General features: G+C 29.8%; 2 protein-coding genes across 2 annotated transcripts; one reads left to right on the forward strand and one right to left on the reverse strand.

The window, feature by feature from the left end:
* Nucleotides 1-5,942: 5,942 nt before the first annotated feature.
* On the forward strand, nucleotides 5,943-7,808 carry LOC137819364 (uncharacterized). The gene is made up of 3 exons (XM_068623185.1): nucleotides 5,943-6,315; nucleotides 6,561-6,616; nucleotides 6,827-7,808. Exons 1-3 carry the CDS (start codon nucleotides 6,166-6,168, stop codon nucleotides 7,416-7,418), a joined length of 798 nt encoding a protein of 265 aa, XP_068479286.1. The 5' UTR covers nucleotides 5,943-6,165; the 3' UTR covers nucleotides 7,419-7,808.
* Nucleotides 7,809-23,025: 15,217 nt separating this feature from the next.
* LOC137819326 (brassinosteroid-responsive RING protein 1-like) lies at nucleotides 23,026-23,735 on the reverse strand. Its single transcript, XM_068623132.1, has one exon. It carries the CDS (start codon nucleotides 23,628-23,630, stop codon nucleotides 23,127-23,129), a length of 504 nt encoding a protein of 167 aa, XP_068479233.1. The 5' UTR covers nucleotides 23,631-23,735; the 3' UTR covers nucleotides 23,026-23,126.
* Between the last annotated feature and the right edge of the window lie 1,546 nt (nucleotides 23,736-25,281).

Below are 25,281 nucleotides of genomic sequence, written 5' to 3' on the forward strand. Positions count from 1 at the left end.
TTATTTAAAAAGGTGATACTATGTTTTTTTTTAATTTAGCTTTAAGGATATGTGAAGAGCTGATTGTACATTTCTATCATTGAATGTTGTCCTGTGATAAATAAAACTATTAACATTGTTATTCGTATATTTAAATTGTACTATTTGTTTAATAAAAACATTGATTACCTTTTGTTTTCTATAATTCTATAATTGTAGGAATTCTTTTATGATCATATTTTAATAAAAGAATATATATTCCTAGAGATGTTTAGAGCGATAAGAAGTTAGTAATCACTTTTCGAAGTTATCGTATATATTTTGGATGTTTTGAATTCAAAAAAATAAAAATAATATATATATATATAACTTTATAATAATTAATTAGATATTAAAAAATGTAGGAATCAGTTACTGAGCAGAGGGTTTTTTATTTTTCTGTTATTGATTCAAAAGACATGTCCTGAAATTTGGACCTAGTGACCCAAATTCAGTTTTATGCACAAACCACTCGCACTGTAAGCGAGTGTCTTACATGTACTGTATAGTTTATATATATATATATATATATATATATATATATATATATATATATATAAATTTTTCCTTTTTTTGCATCAAACTCTGGTTGATAACTAAATTTGACATGTGACAACACGTAAGTATGTACAGACACATAGACAAAAGTGTTTTAAAACAACATAAAATTTTAAGAACATGGATACACATATTTAAGTTACATAAAATTTAAATAATACAGACCAAAGATGTTTAAAATTATAAATAAAAATGTTTTTAAAAGTAAACTGATTTTTTTTTTTAAATTACTCACGTCCTCCTCAAAGGAAAAAAAAGAAGACAGAGATATATAAATATGTTTTCTTCAAAATTATTGACTTTAAGATCACTAATTAATATGCAAAATATTGTTGATGAATAACTAAAACCTGATTACAAAAATAAAATAAGAAATCAGGCAATTTTAAGTAAATTATGGGAGCATTATTTATTTATATCATTGAAAATAAATTATTAGTAGGGAATAATATATTATATCAAATTTCATTTATTAAATTATTTATAGACACACATATATATATATATATATCAAAATAATATCAAATTATACCGTGCTCGTTTGTAACCTAGACTACAATAATATATAGAGATTATTCTTATTGATAATGGCAATCAAAATATTTTGTATAGAATTTTTTTTTAAAATAAATATGCAATTGAAGGTTAATGTACCATTACAAGACTAGGAGGATGTAATAGAACTTATTTTTTTTGGAGAGAACATTTCACAACTAATCCCTCATTTAATAATTTGATAAATAAAAAATATACAGAAAAAAAAGAGTAATAGAAAATTTATATAGATCCACCCTATAGTTCAGGTTAATGTCCAATTTTTAATTCGCAACTAGAATTAATTTCATTAAAATAATGTACAAATATAAAGATATATCTAATTCACTTAGGTGAACTCTTTAGAGTATAATAATTGTTTAAGTAATACAATTTTAAAACTACAATAATTAGTAATCAAAATAGTAATATATAATATATCATATAAGTTAATAATAAGTATTTTAAAAAATGAAAATTTGTTGAGACGTCAATTGATTTAGGACCAAAGACCACCTAAATTATCTTATAGTCATCATGACAATATATATATATATATATATATATAATGATAATATTATCTTTTTCTTGGAATTGTAAACTATTTTCAATAATTAACTTCACATATTTTCTACCTAAGTAATGTGATTTATGAATAAATAAAAGTGTCATGTTTCAATTTTTTTTCATCAATACACTTGTATTTTATAATGTGATGTGGGGAAGTTGAGTTACAGTACATTTATTGTGATTTAGGTGAAACCAGTGTACACTTTTTGTGATGAAATATTGGAGACTGTGAAAAAGGATGGTAGTGAATAGGTTATGTAATAATAAGTTCATTTATTTCAAACAAGCTTATATCTAAGTAATTTAGTATGAACCAGTGAAGCCACCACATTCTGTGTTGAGATTCAGTCTCCACCATTTATTCTTTTTCATCATGATGATTTTGACCAGTAGAATGTAAAGAAACAAGAACATTGTAGTCATCATAGCCCAGGTAGACAATAATATCAGTATTAATCAAACAAAGATTGCATATGGTATATCAGGCTGCATTACTGTGTGTATCTTACCGATGTTAAATATTCCCATCGTCACACTCACCTCAAATGAGCAAATGACTCAGGAATTTACAAGCTGTTTGATGTGTGGAATTTATGCATCCTACACTCAGAATTCAAGCCATTCAATGTCGTATATGATTTTATATGGTTCTCTCTTTGACCAATAGCTGCAGGATAGCTAGCTAGCTCCACTTTAGTGAATAAACAAGTAATCTCAGTAATCATTCTGTAATTGCAGTACAATGGTGATGTACTTTGTCTGAGAGACTGACCTGTGGTGGCAGGAGAGTAAGATAGCAAGCCACAAGGACGAGTGGGTCTGGATACTCTCTGAATCAGAGACACTCAGGCATGCAAACAAGGATTATCAAAGATAGTGATTACTTGTCAGTTGTGAGACAAGTGTTTATACACACACACTCGGATCAAGGTTTTAGACCAAACACCACTTTCCTTTTATGAATCCAGTGTATCCCTTGCCCAAAAGTTAAAGATTAGTCTTTCAAGATACTAAAATCTACTCAAAAAGCTGATTTCTTTCACAAATGTTTTTCTGTGAGCACCAATCTAGATCACTTGGAAGACAAAGATATCTGCTAATCATATTCGGCAGTGCTGGTCACAACAAACACTACTTTGAAGCAATTGCATGTGAAAACTCAAGGGTAAAGAAGAAGGGTGTGTGGGTAAGAACACCAAGAGAGGATCTCATGAGAAGAAAGGGGCCCCAGAGAGCACATGTGTTGGCAGTCAAAGCAAATCAGTGTTATTTGCAAGCCAAGTTGACGACTGAGGACTCTGCCATTGCCCTGCTACTTTTGCATCCATTTGGTAAGTGGGGTTAATAAAAGAAGAAAGGTTTGCCTGAGATTTTTGCTGGTACAAAATATGTTAAAAGATGCAATGCAAACTCTCCTTGCCCCCCACCTCACCACTTATCTAGCAGTTTTGGGCTAATGCAAACGACTTGTTGCAACTTTACTTGAAAAAAAACTATCCTTGTGAAGATAATTGTGATTATATATGCCTTTTACTAATCATTATGCATCACACAAGCAGCAGAAAGTATAAATTAGATATACATTGTCCAAAAACACAGACATCAAGCACATATTTATGTGAAAAATATATTATCTATATAGGCTATCTGACAGCCAGTACTCTTCTTTTCATCAAAACATTTTGTTTTATCCACCTCTATTCATTACTTATAATCCATTGTGTTTATCTCTGAATATTCAAACAGATGCTCTACTTCATATATGTGCATTTGCGTAGGTTATTTAGGTTTAGGGTTAAACTTGAAGCACATAATTTCCTTATAGTTTTTCTGGTGTATACTGTACTTAGGGTTTGAAATTATTTACTTTGAGCCTTCATATTTCCTCGACCATCAGACACAGAACGTGTTTATTTGTGCTATCTCAGTTGAAACTGGGACATGGAAACAAAAAAAAAACAACACATGCATACAAAGAATAGCAAATAGAGAAATTATCTGAGCTTCGAATTACTATATATATTTACCTTTAATTTCAGTGTTTGGCTTATGTTGTTCTTTTTACTATGCACAATTTCTCAACTCATATTTAATCTGTAATAAACTAGCACTCACATAGATTCAAACATTTAGTGCAACTCTATATTCTGCTCTGTTTTTTATATTCATGCATAGTATTTTCTGCAGCTATAAACAGAAACAGCAGAGATCAGATTTATGGAATTCTTGGTGTTTCTGTGGATGTTATCTGCTGCCACGAAGTTCATGAGATCCTAGAAATAGTGCTGACTGCTGAAGTGAACAGCTTCTATGTTTTCTCTACAACATTATCATTATTATCATCATATCAGTACAAGAAAAATTGAAAAAAAAATGAAAGTTTACCTGGGAAATTGTGGGACTCTCCATATGATCAGGTTCCCTAATATATAGGAAGGAAAAGTAAAATAGCATATCCTATTCCATATTCCATGCATGTAAATTATGGTCAAAATAACAGAGAAGAAAGAAACCCTGTTTCTTTAGGTGGATAAATAGTGAGGCCAGACAGCACCAAGCCAGAAGTTATATATAGCAAAAAACGAGAACTAAAAAACAGACAGGGACATCTCTGTGTGATGATATAGACCAAAACCCAACCTCTGCATCTCCAGTGTTGACATGCAGAACCATAATCAGAAACAGAAAACAAATTCAAGTGGATCATATATAATCACTTATTTTTACAAGAACAGCAAACCATAATCAGGTAAAGATTGATTTGATTCCGCTTTAATTTTAATTATTTATGTAGATATAGTTAAAATGAAGAATCTGCAGCGACATATCTCTAATAAAACTCTGAGGGTAAGAATGGTGAGAGGTATTATATATAAGGTTGCATACATGAGCTTCTTCTACGTGGAAGAGTTGCCATGTTTTTATTTTGGATCAGGGGTTTTCTTGTTGTTTCTAAAATAAAGCATTTTTTGGTTGTTGTTATAGCAATCTCTTTGAAAATGTTATCGTCATGATTGTTGAAATCACTTTATGAACTAAGCCAAATATACTATTCTGGTGGCTTCGGTATTAAAAGGGTGTATTCTGTAAGACTAGTATACTAAGAAGAAAAGAAAATGCAGATGATGAGCTAAGATCTTGTAGGATGCCGACACGTAGTAGCCTTGTTGGAAGAAGTAGAGTTATAGAATTTTGTTTTTTGTTTTATAATTATTGGGGAAGACTGAGGAAGAAAAGAGGGACAGAAAAAGAGATTAAAAAAAGTGTGTGCTTTCTATTATTTTACTCTTTTTAGTCTTTACCCACACCTGCTGCACAAATTGGCTGCAACTCTTTTCATCCCGTGTGCCCCACAAACTAGTGCTTATGTTTAGTCATTTTTACAGAAAAAGGATCAGATATATATAGTGCCATACACTTGCAATGGCTCGGATCACACAGCTTGTGTATAATAAATAGTACTCCGGAGACAGAGAACTGAAAAAATGGTCCTTTTTTTAATTCTTTTGCCATGGCAGTAATTATGAATAGGTTTATTTTTTTATTTAGTTTCAATTTTTTTGAATAGCTTGTGGCCTCTGAATTGACCATTGGGGGTATCAATAAATTCACCAACTGTTTTAAATGTTTTGGAAAAAAGAGTGTAAAAAGATGATAAAAGACATGTCCTATAATTGTGTGGGCTAAGGGATGAGGTTTTGGTGCCACGTATGTGAGATGTTGCAATTACAAAGATGAAGTGTTTTGGTATCAGATACCCCCAAAGTTTAAACTTTTCATGCAGCTTAAGTGTATTAGTTGCGTTTTTTTTCCATGATCAGAACCGTTGATCCTTTTAGGCTGAAATGGGACCCCATCAAGTACAATGGTCCAGCCAATTTTTGTGTGGGCCAGTCCTGTTGGCCACTCCTACCGCACGCAGGGCTATGATTTCCTGCGTCTAACATACGCGCCTTGGTTGAGAGAAAATCAGAAGAAAATTTAGGAAACAAAAGTATAATATAATAAAACATTTAGTTTGGTGCATACTCATGAACAGTGAATGTTGTTCCTTTTATCTTGATGGTTGGGGATGCAGGGGCTTTAACGGTGGGAGTGTGTGTAGGTGATGGAGTGAGGAAAAAGAAAAAGAAAAAAGGAAAATAAAAAAATAGGGTTTGGACAACGAAGAGTGACGTGGTTGTGGGTAGCGGCAGGGTTCCCTTTGGCAAATGGCGAATGGGGGAGTAAATAGGATGAAAGCTGAGGGCGAAATGGTCAGAGGGAAAAAGAAACAGAAACATATGAATGGAAGGGGAAGCAAGGCGAAGGAAAAACCCTGATTATCATCATCGAGGTGAGGGAGAGAGTGAGATCTGAGAGAGAAGAGAAAGGAAGCAGTTTCCATGCCCATTCCATTTCATTCCATTCCATTCCCCTGATATTGCATAAAATCACTCTATATATATATATATGTATCTATTGGGCAGAGAGAAAATCTAGGTGATGAGGATCCGGAAGAACGCGAAGCTTTCCCCTCTTCTGTTCTCGTCGTCGTGGAGTGTAGAAGGTGGTTCCGTTCCGGTGGAGACGCACGTCTGTCAGCTGAACCAGTCTCCATGGGATGTCATCCCCTTTCAGTATGACTCCATCCAGGTTAGTTACTCCCTCTTCCAATCTCTTCCTTCTATTCCTTTTCCTTTTTTCCCTCCCCGTTTAGATCTATTCCCTCTTTAGGGTTTCTTTCTCCTCTTCTTCCATTTCTTAGGGTTCCCCTTTCTTCACCCACGCTAAATTCTCCTCCTTTTCTTCTTCTTCTCTTCCAACTCTCCCAACTCTCCCAATTAGGTTTTATCTCTATCCCTTCTTTTTCACCATTCCCCTTTCTTACTTCTCTCCAGTTCAACCACACCACCGCGCCAAACAGCAATGCCCATTCCTTCGCCGCCGTCCAGAGGTACGCACGTAATCCCCACCCGGTTAGGGTTTTTTTTTCTTACATCAACTCAAATTCTCTAGATTTTCTTACCAATTATTTATTATTCTCATTCTTCCTTATCGTTGTCATGCATATGATTATCGGGGTCTTATTCTTATTCTTATTATCATTATTATTGTTGTTGTTTTTATTATTATTATTATCGTTGTCGTGGTCGTCGTCTCACAGCGTGGAGAAAACGGAATGGCCCGCGGTGGGTGACGATGATGATGATAATAAGGTGGTGGCGCCGCTGGACGCCACTGTGTTGAACCCTTGTCAAGGGATTGACGAGAAGGGTTGGGCATGTAAGAATGAAGCCAGGCAAGGGCAATCATTCTGCGAGCAACATTTGTCGTTGTCTCTGCTGGCTTCCTACACCAGCAAGAAATCGCAAGGAGGGACTCGCCGCGTGAAGACTCGGGGCGCGGGGAAGAAGGCGGCGGGGACGGCGGCGGCCAGCTCGAACCCGTATGAATTCTACTACTATTCTGGGTTCGGGCCATCGTGGGGGAAGCGAAGAGGCGATAGAAATGGGGAGGGGAGCAAGAATAATATGGTGGGGAGTGAGAATTCGACGATGGTGGAGTCGGGTGGGGGTGGTGATGATAATGTGGGTGGCGGTGAAGTTGGTGGTTCGGTTTCGGAGATGGAGAATGAGGGGATTATTGATTATGTGGAGGAGGATGACGACGAAGAAGAGGTGGTGGTGGAGGACGATAGCGGGAAGAAGCGAATGAGGAAGCCTGTGAAAGCAAGATCGTTGAAATCTCTGATGTGAAGAAGTGAAGATTGGAGTGATATAGTAAGATCGAGGGTTGGGGTTGAATGTGTTTTGTGATTATCGTAATTTGTTCTTGTCTTTTTATTATTTTTATTAGTATTATTTTGGGTGTTGTGTTGTTGGAATGGGATATTTAGGGTTATGAAAATAATGGTGCTAATTTTGGGTTCACATGAGGAGGAGGAGGGGTGAGGTTAGCCTTGCCAACATGAATGACGGTAGGGGTTTTTTTCCAGTGTGAATGAGGTGGACAGTAAAAACTGTGTGACTTTGGAGCCAAAGGGTGTATTCGTAAATTAGCCTTTTTTTAGTGTATTTTTATTTTTCCTTTTAATATTTAATATATATATTAGCTTTATCCAGAATGGGAGTATTGGACTTTATAAATTGGCAGTTATATCCATGCATAAATATACTGTGGGCCACTTTGCAGCATATTTTGAAAGTTACTTCTTTTTCCTGGTTTTAAATCTCTTTTTTTATTCTTTCTGATACTCTTACCTACCTTTTTTATTTTCCAAGTAATAATAATCATAATCATAGAAAATTAAATTTTGGGTAATCATTAATTTATTTGTTATTTAGCTGCTTTCTTTTAAAATATTGACGAAGATGCAAAGGATGAGAATGTAATTGTGCAATTAAGATAATAAACCGTTAGCCACCATTGATTGGATATGTGACTCTTTAACACTATCTAATATCTATCTAATATCTTTGCAACTGTAAAAAGTTAATGTTTCTATAAAATATATAATTGTACTTATATCTATTAAATGAAATTTTATGTTTTTTTTTAAAAGATACAAATCATATTTTAAAATTTAGTTTGATTTTAATTTTAATGTCAAATTTTCAGAAATTTATGTTATATATGCTATATGTTAAGATATAAATAAATATTAAAAATATTTAATAGTTCAAATCAATAATATTTTTTAATTAATATTTATCCTCTTTTTAAATTTCAATAAATATAAATATATTATCAAATATGTCAAACAATAGTATTTATGTTTTAGTATTTTATTGAAAATTGTAAACATAAATCAATTATTCCTTTGCTAATCAATTACTAAAATTAATTTTTTTAAAATCATACGAAAATATATTAAAAAATTATAAAAATATGTATTTACAAAAAAAAATTAAAAAATCACAAAGATATGTATTTACACAGTTCATTGAAAACAATGATTTTTAACTTAAAGAATAGTTATATTATTTTAATTCTAAAAAATTAAAAAAATCTAAAAAATGTGTCATTTTAATTTTATTTTAAACCTATTGAAAATTATGTCATAATTATTTCATCGTGTAGTTTAAGCAAATGTGAAGGGAAGAATTTGTGGGCAGCAAAGATGTGTGCCATTTTTTTAGTTAAAATTGTGACACTTGGCTAGCTTCCACTGCTACAATTTCAACATACCAATATCTTATACACATGTTTATATATTCTTCAGTCTGTCCAAATTAATTTGGTTTAATTTTGTTACTATCATTTAAGTTATTTTGCTCTTGTTTCATTCTTAAATAATTTATAGTTTCATACAATTTATAATCAATATTCCATTATCGAAAACACAAGAACATACATAATCCTAAATCATCAAAATACTTAAAATAGTGAAGCAGTTGGTAAAATTTGAAAAGACAAACTCATTAATCAGTTAAAAACCAAACTACATTAATAGCTTAAAATGAATGGAAATATATTAAATAAGAGTATTAATATGATACAAGTTACCTATTGTCTCGGTGACCTAAATACAGCAGGGAATGTGTGACAAAGAAACAATGCCAAAAGTGTGATCAATTTGCAATTGCCAACAAAGTTAATGACCAAAGCATTTATCCAAAAAAATCAACAAGCCTTTGCTGCAAAACTTCCCTCACCAAAGATTCTAAGGAAGGGTCGTTATTGTTGGCAACATTACCTTACATTTATAATGCAAGAGAATTATTTCATTACTTTAACCAAGGTTTTGTTCTCAAAATAACGAAGAAAATACTGTTATACTAAACCAAAGAGATTTAGAAGAATAAGAGCTCATAAATAACTATATATTCAGTTGAGAAAATAAAGTTAAATAGCATTATTTAAAATAATATTATCAAATATTAGTTAAAATTAAACCACATCACATATAATGTTAGAAAAATAAAATTATTATACAAACTAGGTACTCCGTTGAGGAATATAAATATTGACAAATACCAAAGAAGTTACGTGAAGAAGAGAATAACAACTAATGTTTCACGAAACATATTTAATGTTTCTCAATGTTCAAATTTGACAGATGATAGAAAAAAAGACATTCAAATGAGTTCAAAGCTACTCAACTAGCAGAAAATAAAATGCAACGACTACATTATTCAAGCCTATATATAAACATGCTTCAAAGAAAAGAAAAATTATCATTATTTGCAAGGGTTGAAATTCAGCTAATTTATTTTACACCATAAAGTTTTTTAAGAACACAGTTTGTGTTCAAAATTTGGCAAATTAAGAGAGAAAGTTTAACCTTGTAAACATCAAAAGGCGCAACTCTGAGCAAACCTTGTGATTTGTTGATCACAAAGACAATTTTATTTATTTTTGAACCAAAAGTGACTTGTTGAAAGAATACTTGGATTGTGTCAAAAGTGACTTATTAAAAGAATTTTTTTTATACTTCATAGGAGTAGTCCGCTTAGTAGAACTTGATTGATTGATCAAGAACTAGACATAGTCTGCGTTATCACAGGAACCAGTATAAAACTATTGAGTAATCATTCTTCCTTTAACCTTTTACATTGCGTGTTATTTAGTAAGATGATTAAAGAAGGTGATATTTTTTAAACTTAATTTGTAAAAATCTTTATCAGATTGTTTGACCATTTTTAAACATATCGTCTAATTGTGAAGTATTAGACGATACATGCAAAAAAACCGTTAAATTTTTAAAACATAATTCAATTATTGCTTATTGTCTTTTTCTTGTTTTTCATACAACCCATAATTCTAACATGAAGCGATAAGTTGAAACACCTGGTTAGATTTTGCACTAACTAATCTTTAAAACTTGGAGATACAAAACATTTAAATATGAGTGAAGACTATAGTAAAATAAGGTCGAGAACACAAGCAAAAATTATTTCCTCAGGCATGATGATCACTCTTCGTAAGGACTTATCCACGATGTATTGCGCAAGTTCCTTAGGATACAATAGAAATTTATCGAATAATTTCAAGGATCTCAGAAATAGCAAGAAAACTCCTAAGAGAAAAATAACTCACGACTGTGAAAGTAAAAAAAGAGAAGATGTGAAAAAGTGTGTATTTTTCGAAGTGTAGAACCACCTATATATAGATTGAGGAAGAACTCAAGTTGAGAATGAAAAGGAGAAAAAAGAGCACCTTTGAGCATGAGACGTATTGCATTTTCCCTAAAGCGGTTGAGCGATTTCCTAAGTGGTTACTTTTGTTTTTATGTTGCCTATTTAATAGATTTTTCTCTCTTTTGTAAATGCAGAACAATATATACAAAATACAAGATTTAGAGTTTTCTCCTCTTACGTGTCTCTTCTCTTTGTTATATTTTTCTTTCCATCTTAACATGTATTGTGTTTGCATCCACACATATCCGCTTTTGTGCAGAGTCGCTGCCTTCCACACACATTGTTCATCTTTAAATATTCCACGCCTCTACCATGGAGATATTCCAACAAGACGTGCAACAGGTTGAACAAAACCTGGTTCATGACAGATTTACCACAGGGAAAAAAAGCCATTGGATGTAATTGGATCTTCAAGATAAAATACAATCCAAAAGGAAAGGTTGAAAGGTACAAAGTCAGACTTGTCGCAAAGGGTTATACCCAGTTGGAAGGAATTAATTACATGGATACTTTCTCTCTAGTTGCAAAGCGCAATATAGTCAGGCTACTTCTTGCCTTAACTTCCATTCATAATTGGCATTTACAACAATTAGATGTAAATAATGTTTTTTTGCATGGAGATTTAAATGAAGAAGTTTATATGCTTCCACCACCTGGAATGACTATTTCTAAATCTGGTCAAGTTTGCAAATTAACAAAATCCTTATATGGCTTAAAACAGGCTAGTAGACAATGGTTCTCAAAGTTATCCTCTTATCTCAAAAGTATCAATTTCATTCAATCCATTGTTGACTATTCTTTGTTCACAGAGAAAACTGATAACTCCTTCACCATTCTTCTTGTTTATGCAAATGATATTATACTCTCTAGGAGTTCTGTTTCTGAAATACAACATGTTACTTTATTCTTGGATAAAGCTTTCAAGATAAAAGATTTAGGAAAGTTAAAATACTTCCTTGGTCTTGAAGTTGCATGATCCAGTGCAGGTATACATGTTTCACAACGAAAATATGCATTAGATATTCTTGCAGAAATAGGATTACTTGCAGCTAAACCATGTTCAACTCCTAAAACCAAAGATATCAAACAATTGTTTGAAGATGGGACTCCTATGGAAAATATGAATGTGAATCAGCAATTGATTGGTAAGTTATTATATCTTACAAATACTATACTTGATACAAGTTATGCTATTCAATTTCTAAGTTAATTTTTACATGCTCCAACCACTAACCATTATAATGTTGCTCAACGTATTTTGAGGTACATAAAAAATGCTTCTGGAAAAGGTCTATTTTCCCCCAACAATTCTAGTCTTCAATTGAAAGGATTCTCAAATTTAGACTAGGCAACATGCCCTCAAACTAGACGATTTTTCACAGGGTTCTGTGTTTTCATTGGATCATCCCTTGTTTGTTGGAAATCAAAGAAGCAATCCATTATGTCACGATCATCCTCTGAAGTAAAATATCATGCTCTCGCAACTTTAACTTGTGAAATACAATGGTTGAAGTACCTTCTTGACGATTTTGGAGTCACTATTCATTCTCTGGTAGTTGTGTATTGTGACAATCAATATGCGAGATACATAGCCTCAAATCCAAACTTTCATGAGTGAACGAAACACGTAGAAATTGATTGTCTTCTCATTCGTGAAAAACTCCAACAAAGCTCTTTCAATTGCTTCCCATACCTTATTCTCAACAAACTGCAAACATATTTACTAAACCACTTGAACCGGTTATATTTGATCTTATTGTTTCAAAATTGGGTCTAATGAACATATATCATGCAACTTAAGAGGGGCTATTGCGTTTCCCTTGAAGCGGTTGGGCGGTTTCCTGGTTACTTTTGTTTTTATGTTGCCTATTTAATAGGCTTTTCTCTCTTTTGTAAATGTAGAACAATATATACAAAATACAAGATTAAGAGTTTTCTCCCCTTATGTGTCTCTTCTATTTGTTATGTTTTTCTTTGCATCTTAACACGTATTGTGTTTGCATCTACACATATCCGTTTTTGTGCAGAGTCACTGCTTCTGATAAGCATATATTTATTCACACTCAATAGCCTTAATAATATATTATTGGACTATAATAATAAATAAATTCATTGCTTTAATTAATATTCTTATAATTGAGTTTATTTGAGCCTTGACTATTATTTTTGTTAATTTTGTGTTTTTAGAGTAAATTATCCGGAGGAAGCATCTACCTTTGTAAATGGGCCAAATATTCAAAAATCCAAGTTGCTTCTTGAACCAAAACAGAAAACAAATTCTGAGGAGAAGAAAGAGAAAATAAAATCTACAATATCTCATAAACAAAATTGGAAGCAAATCTTCTGCAAAATACAAGAATTCTGGAAAGTTGGAAATTGTTAACAAAATATAAACTACAATATTTTTCCAAGATCCTTGGACAGAAAAGTCTATAAAAGGACACAAGCATCAAGGAGAAGAGGGACAACTTCATAGGGTTTTCTTACTTTTTTTTCTTCTTTGTAATTCTTTTGTTTTGCCTCCACATGAAAGACTAAACCTTTTTAGTTGATTCTTTTGTAATTTCCCATTGAGTTTTGAGATTTTGTTCAATAAAAGTTTCAATTTTTAATTCTCTATAACAGTTGTTTTGATAGTCTAATCTCCTGGAAAACTGGTTTTTGTGAAAGGTTGTACTTGAACGCATGATTAAAAGTCTTCCTTATCTTAAACTTTGGTAAGCATTTCCATGGAGTATACGCATGGAACAAAGTGGGTAATGATTAAACCAGTAAACACATGCTTTACTAGTGAGTTTCAGTTGAATTAGATTAGCGCATGTTCAATCTGGTTTAGCTTTGTTGGAGGATTGAGAAAAGATTAATCTTTAGAGAACTTGTGAAGAATTCAATGGTGGAAGAACTTGGGGATCAACTGCTTTTTATTTATTTGTTGTTTAAATCTCTTTTATATTTCATGCATAACTATCTTAATCCCTTTTTATTATTATTGTTATTACTAACTTTTCATTACCTGCATATAGGTTTTGAATTCGGTTAATTGAATCACTATTGGATTCGTTGGGAGATGACTTGGGGTCATTTGACCACAATTATACTATTATCTCTCTAGTGTTAGACAAGTCTACGCTAGAATCTTATTAATTTGACAGCAAAACGACAATTATCACCTTCCACACACATTGTTCATCTTTAAATCTTCCACGCCTCTACCATGGAGATATTCCAATAAGATGTGCAACAACAGATCTGGAAGCTTCTGAAGTAAGAGAAACATTATACATTATCCCTAAAATGAAATGGCTCATAATTCGTAGAAAAAATCAAACTTCAAGTGAATTCGAGTTCAAAATTTCCTTCAACAATATCTATAGTTTTAAATCTAAAGTTGAAAAAAAAATCATAGTAAAAAAATGTATAGCCACCTCTACTACGTTCTTTACTATATTCTTGAATTTGGTTTTAAAAAAAAAAATTAAAAAATAAGTATTTCTTTTTGTAATTATTTCCTTGACTATTCACCATTTTGTTTGGTGAATCAATGGTATTCCCCTTGACTATTCACAATTTTGTGTGGAATCAATGGATAAAAAAATCTATTAACTATTTATATTAAACATGCAAATAGATAAGAATATAACCACATATTTTAAAACATTATAATAATAAAATAATTAGTAGTGAGATTCTCAAACAAACCTTGTGATAAAGGGTTAAAGTTAATTTAAATTTTTTCATTCTTTCACTTACCATTAAAACTTAATATTACTAGATATGAGAAATTTAAATAGAAAATGTCAGTTGAAGAGGGTTAAGGAACCTGACCATAATAAACTATTAACTGTAAATTCTTGTAAATTTGATTTATTACAAATTATATTTTTTAATAAGGTATGTCTATAACAAAATTACTCTTCATATAATTAAAAGTACAAATCTCTATAAGCATATTTCACAGTGTAGAACTATATACTACTTACTATAATTTAATTAGTTAGAAGTGAAATAAAAAATCTTGATGTTTTTGTGAATTTAATTTTTATTAAATTACCTATTTATCATTTATTTATTTTATTCAATTTAATTTTTCTTTTAACAAAAAATTTTAAAGTTCTTTAGTCTTTTTTAACAATTAAGTTCTTTCATTTTAAAAAACACAAACAAAATAGTCCATTTTATCTATTTAAAGATACGTAGTTAGATTCACAAATTTTAGCAATTTTGATCGAGAATTAATGACAGTTTTTAGACAATAAAAAAATTATTAAATAAAAATTAATAATTATATTAATTAAATTAAATATTATTTTAAAAATTACTGATATTTAAAATATTTTTTAAATTGGTATCTAATTAATTAACTATCAAAATTTTGGTTATCAATCTAAAAATTATTTATTAATGGTAAAAATTATTTTAGATCATGATAATTTTTTTATTTTTAAAATAATATTTAATTTAATTAATATAAGAATTATTTTTTATATATTTAAAATTATTTTTTATTTATTAATTATCGATAAATGATAATTTAAAGAATTAGGTGTTTTATTTATACAAAATCAATTATAGGTAGTTCTCATCTATTATGAAACATCATAACTGATTTTAGATATTTTTCCATTTGTTATTATAATATTAAAAAATCACAATAATAAATAAAAATATTTTCTTTCCAACGGAAGAACATCTCTTTCTAACAATTTCTTATTTCTTCTTCTTTTCCCTCTATTTCCATAGTCTTTACTCAGTAAAAGTAGTTATTGAAACTATAACTTTAATCATTAAAATTAGTTGTTCTATCATGTGCGCGTATTATTGATAATTTCTAGAATAAAAAATATTTCTCCTATCCAACAACTTCAATAACTTTATTAAATGAGGGATATATATTTCAAAATAAGGATTGAAAAATTCACAAACATATAAATTTATTATCATCAATATTTACATAATTATCTAAATATATTACATTTAAAGAAAAAAAAAATTCAAAATGCTTGTAATTTATAAATTTCTAGATGTACCTTTAGATATTTTTAGATACTCCTATTCAGTTATAACAAAACACAAGGTAACTTAATTGAAATCAATAATATATAAAAGTAAATAATCATTCAAAATATTTCATAAACAACATTCATCTAATAAAATATATATATATATATATATATATAAATTAATGATAGTAATAAAGAGTAATACATGTCTTATCTATATTGGTATATATAGAAATTGGTTGATTAGATTATGAATTTTTAATCATATAATTAGGGTGGAAGTTAGAATATCATTGTGAAGTTTAATAGACACAAATATAATTTTACCTCCATATTTATAGTCAATTCAAGTTTATTTTCAAGTTGTGTATCATCTACGTATGAAGTAAATTATCAACTTAAAATAAAAATTGTTTAACTTTTTTATTTATTTTGTAGTTTCATAGTTATATCATACAACATTAATGTGGCATGTAGTGAAAGATGATTGTTGTTATGATATTAAATTGCATAATGATGCTTAAAACTTTTATAAAAAAGTAATAAAAAATACCTATTATAATTTTTAAATACAGATTTTGAAAATGGGAATCACATTTCACTTTAAAAAAAATATAATAAGTATATTATTTTATAAGAAAAAGTATAATATATTTAACAAGTATAGTATTTAATATATTTTTTTCAATTTTTAGTTATATTCTGCGTATAACAAATATAGATAGATATAAATGTTAAATCTATTAAATGTAATATATTTGTTATAACTAATATGTATTCGAAATTCATTCAACCAGAAATATTCAAATGTTACATTTAATAATTTTGATACAAAATTAATTTACATATTATAAAATATCCTTACTTCAAATGTATTTTATTATTTATACTGAGAGATGAAAATATACAAAAGTGAAGAAAGTTTTTCACTTAAATTAATAAGTATGTTAATAATTATTATTTTTTTCAAAAACACACTTGTATCTTTCTAAATGATTTATTTTTTCTGATTTTCGTTTATCTTTTCTGTCTACAGATCCTTTGTTCTCTTTGATGGGGACAAGAGGGTTCTGCAATTGATCTACCCAAGAGATGAATCTTTTTCACAGACAATGGTGAAAGGCAGAACCAGTAGATTTCGTAGGGTGCAGTGATAATGCCTCAACATCTCTCAAACTCAACCCTGTTCCTTTGAAACCCTACACTCACTCATTCTAAAAAAAACATTTTTTATCAGTACTCTTAAATTTTAAGAAAAATACTTAAATTTTAAGAAAAATATTTTTAAATTTTTAAATTTTTAAATTTTCTATTGCATTAAGCTACCAATTTCTTTAATTAGTTTTTCATACTATGTTCATCAAAGTTTGGTTACAGGTATTCAATTCTGTAAGATGTCATGTTAAACAAAATTGAAATAATTAATGTAAAAAAAAAAACTGACAGAAGAACCAATTAGTCTAACAAGACACTTAAAAAAAATCAAAGTGACAATTTTTTAAATTTAATAAACTATGAGTTAAAACCTAATATAGAAATAAGAGACTAAAATTATTTTAGTCTATAATATATTATTAACAATTACTTATAATAATAAAAATAAGTAGGTTTAAATCCATATTATTTCTTTACAATTTTGCGAATTTTTAATTTTCATCACTATAAAATTTCAATTATAGATTTTGCCTGCTATTAATATACCATTCAATTGCTCATAAAAATATTAATACATTTATCAAATTAAAATGCATTAAATTTAATTAATTTTCAAGCATTATTATTTATATAACACATAAATGAGTAAATAACATAACTATTATTATTATTATTTTATCTTTTCATTGAATACCCTTAACAATAATAATTTTAGTTATTATTTAGTAGGTCTAAGCTAATTGCAATAAAATATTATTTACATTTTTTTTTTACTTTTAAAACATTTATTTTATTTTTATAAAATATTTTTTACAAATTTACATAATAGAATATTCAACTAATCTAAAGCTTCTTGATCAGATGGATTTAGTTGGGGTTATTTAAAAAAATAAAAACGAAAGGCCGACATCTTAAATGGACAGAAATTAAAAGATATGATGATGAAATAGGTAAGATAGAAACTTAAATGGTAAAATGCAAAAAAAAAAAAAAAAGTTATAGTTCTGTGATTAAACCTGCTATTTTTTGTAGGTCAGAAACTTTAACTGGTTTTGACTTATTAAAAGTTAATTAATTAAATAGTGACAACATAAACTCACATGCAGATGAGGTGTTCAAACATAAGACAAACTGCACAAAACTGCACAAAACTGCCTTTTCAAGCAAGTAGTATGAATCTTGAATGTTCAACCTTCATTACATCAACTAAGTGAATTTATTTATTTATATTTTTTTATACATTTACAATTAACCTTGCAGTCTTCACCTAAAGAACCCTCCAATTGGTACATTTATTCACTTTCCTTTGAGTGCTAGTTTTAATTGGAAGAGGGAAATAGGGAAGAGCAGTGTCACACTTCACTGTCTAAGACATGCTCACATGATGTCTGTTTATTAAGCACATGATGTCTGTTTATTAAGCACACTCATCTAAAATGTTAGGATCTGCCATGACAAGACAAAACTTTAGCCTTGTAGAGAAAATTAAAACTCTAGTGTGACTACAACATGAATGTGTTCATATTCAAAACTAAAATTACATACACTGAATGTGTGAGATATGTACATGAACCCTCCTCAAAATTCTTTCTTCATCCCATAATAAGTATAGTGTATAACACTGGAGAACACATTACCATCCACCCTAAAAAAGTTAATGGACTCCCTAAGATCATCAAGAAAACCAGGTATGTATCACATCTTCACTGAAAACTTTATTGTAAAAGGTATTACAACTCTTATATACATTCTTCATTTCAGTTCTTTCTTAACTCATACTTCACTTTCCAACACCATGAGTCCACAGTTTATCACATAACTGCAGGAATTTCACTACATCTCAGATTGTCAATGTCCTCTGTATTTCACAGCAACATTTGATTGTAAAATGATAGGGTGGTGTCACTGTGGTGATTGTATTATACAATTACATTGAATCTGTAGTTGGTTGTGATGAAAGTGAATTAGTGAAGCAAATAAATTTTGACTCACTCTCTGTCTTTCTCTGCTCTTCCTTTTTGTCTGTAGTCCAAGGCTCAAGTATCTATCAAATTGAGGGATTCCAAAGTGAGGTTGAAGCAAATTCATTCCTGTCAAAATTTTCACCAAACTGATAATTGTATTGTGCAGGTGAACATAAGAAAATCATAATATAAGTTTTATGCATGATAAGTATGAAAAAAAGAAAGTAGTGAAACCAAATGTTTATGCAAAAATACTAAGAACTTGTGATTAAGTTGGCAATTGTTAGTTAATTAATCATATTGAGTTGTGTGAGGAAGGAAGGAAACAAAAGGGCTTTTGAGATAGCAACTGTCGCTTTCTTTCAAATCAGGCTGGCTCTGGTAAACATCATCTTTGGCTTCAGCCAACATCACACTTCATGTCTTCCTCATTTCTTCATAAAACTTACCCTTTTAGTCCCTTTAGGTAGCATCAATCAAAAAGTTAACACAACAATATTCAACTAAAAGGGTCAATATAGTAGGATTCAGGATAAGAATATAACACCGAAGAAAGTAAACAACTAGAGCATCTTCATTTTTGCTTCCCCATGTTCTATATTTGCTATTTTAAGGAAATTTTAGGAAAGTGAAAAATAATTTCTTATTTTGATGGATTATACTTGGTTTTTCACCCCATTATTTTTAAGATTTGGCATCAACTAATAATTATATGTTAAGTGGTTAAGATCAATTGAGTGATGAAAATTTTGATATGGAAGGAGAATTTTATTAGAATAGAATAGAAGCTCATTGTTTGATGGAGTTATTGGGAGAGGCTTTATATATGTAAGTCAACTGTTCAAATCTGTGGTGGAAAAAGGTTCTTCTAATTTTCAGTTCATTTATTACTATGCAGATACATTCACATGTGACTGAATCTAGTTTAGAAAATAGTGAGAAGAATGAGCTTATATGCAAATTCTCTAGAATAGATCTTTTGGGTGAAGTCCAAAATAGGTATTGATCTAGATGGGCTTGGGCTTCCTGATCATTTTATCAGTCAAAAGCCCCAAGGAAAACCCAAGTTGATAGTGGTACATATTTACTGTAATCAGAAGATTAAGAACTTCTAAGAAACAATTTCAGTAATATTTACCAGCACAATTCTTAAACTTCTTCTTTAAGAAGTCCAGAAAGAAAATTTAAACAATTAAGAATATGTTTAGGAAATCATTTATACTGTTTATAAGTTACTTTAACTTCTCTGGTATACTTATTTTTTACAACTACTTTCAATTTTGAATTTTGGCATTAAAATTTGTAAAATGATTTACAAATTAATTGAGGTATTTGTACAACATTATGATACAGAGATTTTATGTTATTCCAACTTCAACCCTACTAATTAGGTCATGTCCTTGACACTAGTAGAAGCACCAATGCACAATAATTATAGCCGAAAGCAACATCAAACATATTATGTCTGGTAATTTATACTAACTTCCTAGTAAAAGCTGTTTGAGTGTCATGTTTTACCCCCTGTAATACTTATTCAGTGTCAAAAGTATTCAACCTTATAATTAGACTCCAAAACAGTACTTGTTTTGTCCATCTTATTCAAGTAACTCACAAGCAATAATTGAGGCATGTCTTGGTTTTCAAATGGGACAACTTCTTTCCTTAAACTTTGTTTGATAATAATTTAGTTGTGAGTTTGAAGGTTGAAGATAAAATGGAATTTGGAGGGTCAAGTATGGAAATACTTCATGGGATTTATTTTTTTACTTCCAAACTTTGACAAAATGTTATTTGGGTAATTTTTTAAGTATGATTTATTCTTTTACTTCCAAATTTGACAAAATGTTATTTGGGTAATTTTTTAAGTATTCTAATAAGTATAATAAGTAAAATGATAATGTTCTTATAAGAAGTTGGGAAGATCTTTATCTCCTTGAACTATTGTTGGTCTTGGTTATAATACTTCAAGATCTTTGATCTTTGATTGGTGTGGGTGAATACCTGAAAAATGTACTTTAATGCTTAAATTAGAATTCGTTATAAAATATGTGAGAATAATAAATATTAGTTAATGCGTATTCGGTTAATGATTCTATATGAAAAATCATCGGTGTTGTGTGGTACAGATAAAAAAAAGTTTAAATAAAAAATTAAAATAGAAAGAAATCACGTTCTATTAAATAAATCAAGGTTTGAAGATTAAAATGTTTGAATGATGCAATCTTTGAAAACTAATATGAAAATGGTATGTTTTCTTTACCTTTGATGAAGAGGAACACAAGGACATGGCAATAATCTCATCTATTTGACTACATGAGAATTTTACTTTATTCTCTTCGAAGAAACAGATTCGTAATTTATAAAAAAGATAGATTAAATTATATTTATTCGTTACATGATTGTTTTTGTATTATTATTTTTCCACAAATGTCACTGTGTTCGTTTAAACTAAAAACAAGAGATTAATATACACCGAGACGAGTTTGGTTTTAAACTTTAAAAGGCAAACTTTTTAAATTAGGGTAGAAAAAAATTTAATCCAGACATTTACACGTATTCATTATATAATAGAAAATGATATCGTAATTAAGGTAAAAATATGAAAATATATTTTCTAATAAAAAATAAATATAATTCTAGATTGCCTAAGTTTTTCTTTATCGTTCTTGTCCACAGAAATGGTCACATAAACTGAATTTAATTTAACACTTTCTTTTAACTACGTCATACGTGGATCTGACTATTCAGGTGTAGAAAAAGTATATCAATTAATAGAACAATATCATTTGCACACGCATGCTATTGCTAAAAACAATAAAAAATATTATCTATTAAACACTACTTTTCTATCTCTGAATATTAATTTGGATGTATTGAAAATTAAATAAATCGCAATTTGCAAAGGTAAAGCATAAGCTAAATCTCCCCCACTGGTGCAAAAATAACATTTTTTTATATTTTTTAACAAAATAATAAATATTATTATAAATTTCTATTTTTAACTTCCCTGTTATAACATTAGCCATATCGAGAGACAACAAATATTATAAGAATGGAGCAAGCTACAATTTTCTCTTCAAATTACAAGTACAACAGAAAAAAAGAATAATGCAGTTGTCATTCAAAGGGCTATTATTATATAAGAATATAAGTGAGGTTGTTTATATGAGTTGCTTGTAAATAAAAGTAATATTTTTAGTTAAAAGAGTTTGGTATATAAGTAAGTAAAAATTTATATTAAAATATTATTTTTATTAATAAGGAGTTTATCAAGTCATGTTCTAGTTAAAATTTGTAATTTTCTATTAAAGTAGGAGAAAAAGTGAAAGCTCACCACCAACTGCAGGTATAATTAAGTCCTTTTGAAAATATATATATGCCGAAAGCTATTCCTTCCTTTTAAAAATTTGTAATTAAGAAAGAAAAAAAAAACTGAGCTATAAAAAAACTAGAAGATTATGTCGACACTAATTAATATATATATATATATATATATATATTTTGAAGATATTTGTTTATAATTATAATATGACTAATACAAGTTAAAAATTATTTCATTTGAATAAAAAAAATATTATTTTTTTAATTATAATTTATTATAGGATTGCATAACGTCATTTTAATAAAAGAAATATTTCTTTTTTTTATTGTAATTTATTATAGGATTGTGTACATATTAAGACTTTTTTTCTAACACTCATCAAATCTAATGTTTACACTAACCAAACAAAACAAGGTCATCAACTATGTAAAATATTACAATTCAAACAGATGTTTCAAATTTGAAACCTATGCATGTAGAAAGTTTCCTGTGGAGAATTTAAACAGAATCATCACTCCTGAAAGATTGTTATAAATCTGTACAATAAAAAAATATAGCTTCATAAAAAGTATTGGATGAAATTACCTTGAATCAATATAGTTTTCAAAAAAGAAAAAAAAAATATTCGATGAATGACCATAGATCAATAATAGTATAATTAAAATAATAGCATGGTACAGAAATTATATTCAATGATACACGAGCCGCCACCATAGTAGTGGATGAAATTCCAATAACACCACTAATAATAATAATCATCATTATAATAAGTAAAAAGTGTATGATGGTTAAAAATTTTCTTTTATTTTTGGGTTTTGTTATGTACAATTCACTTTCATGATTAATTATAGAGAGAGAGAAGAAAGTTCGAAGAAATTGAGAATCAGAAGGAAGAAGTGTAATCGGCGTAGAACTCGTTGATCCCAGAAGCAGCCCAGAGGCGTTGATTATAATCATCAAGCATGTCATCGGGCACAAAGGGGGTCCTACACAGAGGGCACGTTTTTTGATCGTGATCGATCCAACGGTCCACGCAGGCGCGGTGGAAAATGTGTTTGCAGTTCCGCATACACCGAATCTCCTCCTCCTCGGAGAACTCGAACAGACAGACGGCGCAGGCGCAGGAGTTCTCTCCGGATTCCCCGAACTTGGCGACGGGGAGGATGTCCCGGATAAGTAGCGCCGACACGGAGGGGGGCCTGGAGACGGCGGCGGTGGCAGCGGAGGTGCGGGGGTCCGGCCATGCGACCTCGGTTTCGAGGAAGTCGGAGAGTCCGAGGAGGTGGAAGAGAAAGAAGACGAGGTTTCGGAGGAGGCCGAGGAAGGCCAGTGTGTGGAGGAAGGGGTTGGGGAAGAACACCTCCGCGTAACCCACCGGAAAACCCATCGGAGAAGAATATGTTGATGTGAGAGACACGGTTTTTGTCTGTGTCCTTAGAGAGAGAGAGAGAGAGAAGTGAGGAACAGAAGCTTCGATATTGGGAAGCGAGTGTGGCGTGTATAATAGTGGCAGCTTCTTTATTTATATAAAAATAAATAAAAGACTTTGAAAATACATTACCTTAGTGCGTAGGGCAATTATTGAAAGGTCCCTTGCCAACTACGCGCATATAATATAACTATCAAATGTTTTTAGATTTCATTCATCATTATTTTTTATTTTTAAGGTGAACACAATAGTAAAAATAAAATAGTTTGAACTTGAATAGTGAACTTAAATTAGATCTCCATAAATATTTTTGGTTTTGTTGTTTTGCTATTGGATTGCTTAGTCCTGTAACGTGGTTTTCTTCTAATGTGATTACTTATAGCCTTGCACTTAAGGGTGGCACCCCGAGTTTTTTTTTCTATTATTATAATATTAGGCTTGGGAAGAAAGTGGGTTGATTATCTCTAATAGGCCAATTAGGAATATGCCTTTTGATCTCTATATTTCTTCATACAAGAGTTTCAATTTCTTTAAAGTATTTATTAGATTTCAAAAACAAATAGGAAATTTAAATTTTTAATTCCGTTTTTTAACCTTTAAATTTAGAATAAGTTTAATTTTGGTTTTCTAAATTTAAAATTTGATCTTTATCGCGTAATAATCTATAGTAAAAATAGACAAAATATATAAGAAAAAATAGTTAAATTATGTATTTAAAATTTTTGAAATTCTTTGTAAACCAGCGTACGATAATGGTAATGAAACAAAGTTTTAATTTGATAGATACATAAGGGTATGATAATGGTAATCAAACAAAGTTTTAATTTGATAGATACATAAACAGTTTTTTTTTTAAAAGTAGTGTGTTATGAATATTGTCAAATGTAACTTCAAGCTGACAAAGATCAAGAACACTTTTCAAAATTTATTTTAGCAAAATTCTCCTTCTTTCTTAGTTGCAAATTAACAATATGCAATTTAAAGAGATAATTGTAGAGATATTTATATTAGGTGTTTTTATACTGGTTTGTCTCTATCAACATGATAAAGTTCTACTAATAGACTAACGTTGCAAAATATAAAACGAGTATTTTTAGACCTTAGTCACACTAAGCTAAATAGAAAGTATTACTTGAATTGCAGTCACTGCTAGCTAAACATTGAGTATTTTTTTAACATACAACTCTTGGCTAAACAATGAAAAATCTTTAAACTTAGACACTCCTGACTAAATACTTTTCTTTACACAAAGGGAATATAAACGATCACAAGTTTGCTAGCTAGAAGAAGGTAATTTCTTAAAAGAGATACTATATTGACAAAAAAAAAATTAGGTTACTAACGAAACAATGATATTTTTTCTCACAAACTGTAGTTTAAGGATTGCTAAAGATTGTAAAAACTGTTATTATTTTTGTTGTCATTACTAACCTTTTTTCTTCAAAAAGATCTTCTATATATAGATGTTGAGAATAAAGAGTCAATTCAAATCCTTTTGGAGTCATTATAAGGTCATATGAAGTTCTTTTTCTTCGTCATGTATCTTTTCCACGTTAAGTTTGAATATGCATTAAATATGTTTATGTTATATTAAATGCATATATTTTCT

This window comes from Phaseolus vulgaris, chromosome 10, assembly GCF_000499845.2.
Source record: "Phaseolus vulgaris cultivar G19833 chromosome 10, P. vulgaris v2.0, whole genome shotgun sequence".
Classification (NCBI taxonomy): Eukaryota; Viridiplantae; Streptophyta; class Magnoliopsida; order Fabales; family Fabaceae; genus Phaseolus; species Phaseolus vulgaris.

Excerpts from the sequence above, each read along its gene's own strand:
- LOC137819364 (XM_068623185.1), top strand. The coding sequence starts at position 6,166 with ATGAGGATCCGGAAGAACGCGAAGCTTTCCCCTCTTCTGTTCTCGTCG. Across the intron at positions 6,316-6,560 it reads TTCAGTATGACTCCATCCAG|TTCAACCACACCACCGCGCC; the intron begins GTTAGTTACTCC and ends ACTTCTCTCCAG. Across the intron at positions 6,617-6,826 it reads TCCTTCGCCGCCGTCCAGAG|CGTGGAGAAAACGGAATGGC; the intron begins GTACGCACGTAA and ends GTCGTCTCACAG.
- LOC137819326 (XM_068623132.1), bottom strand. The coding sequence starts at position 23,630 with ATGGGTTTTCCGGTGGGTTACGCGGAGGTGTTCTTCCCCAACCCCTTC.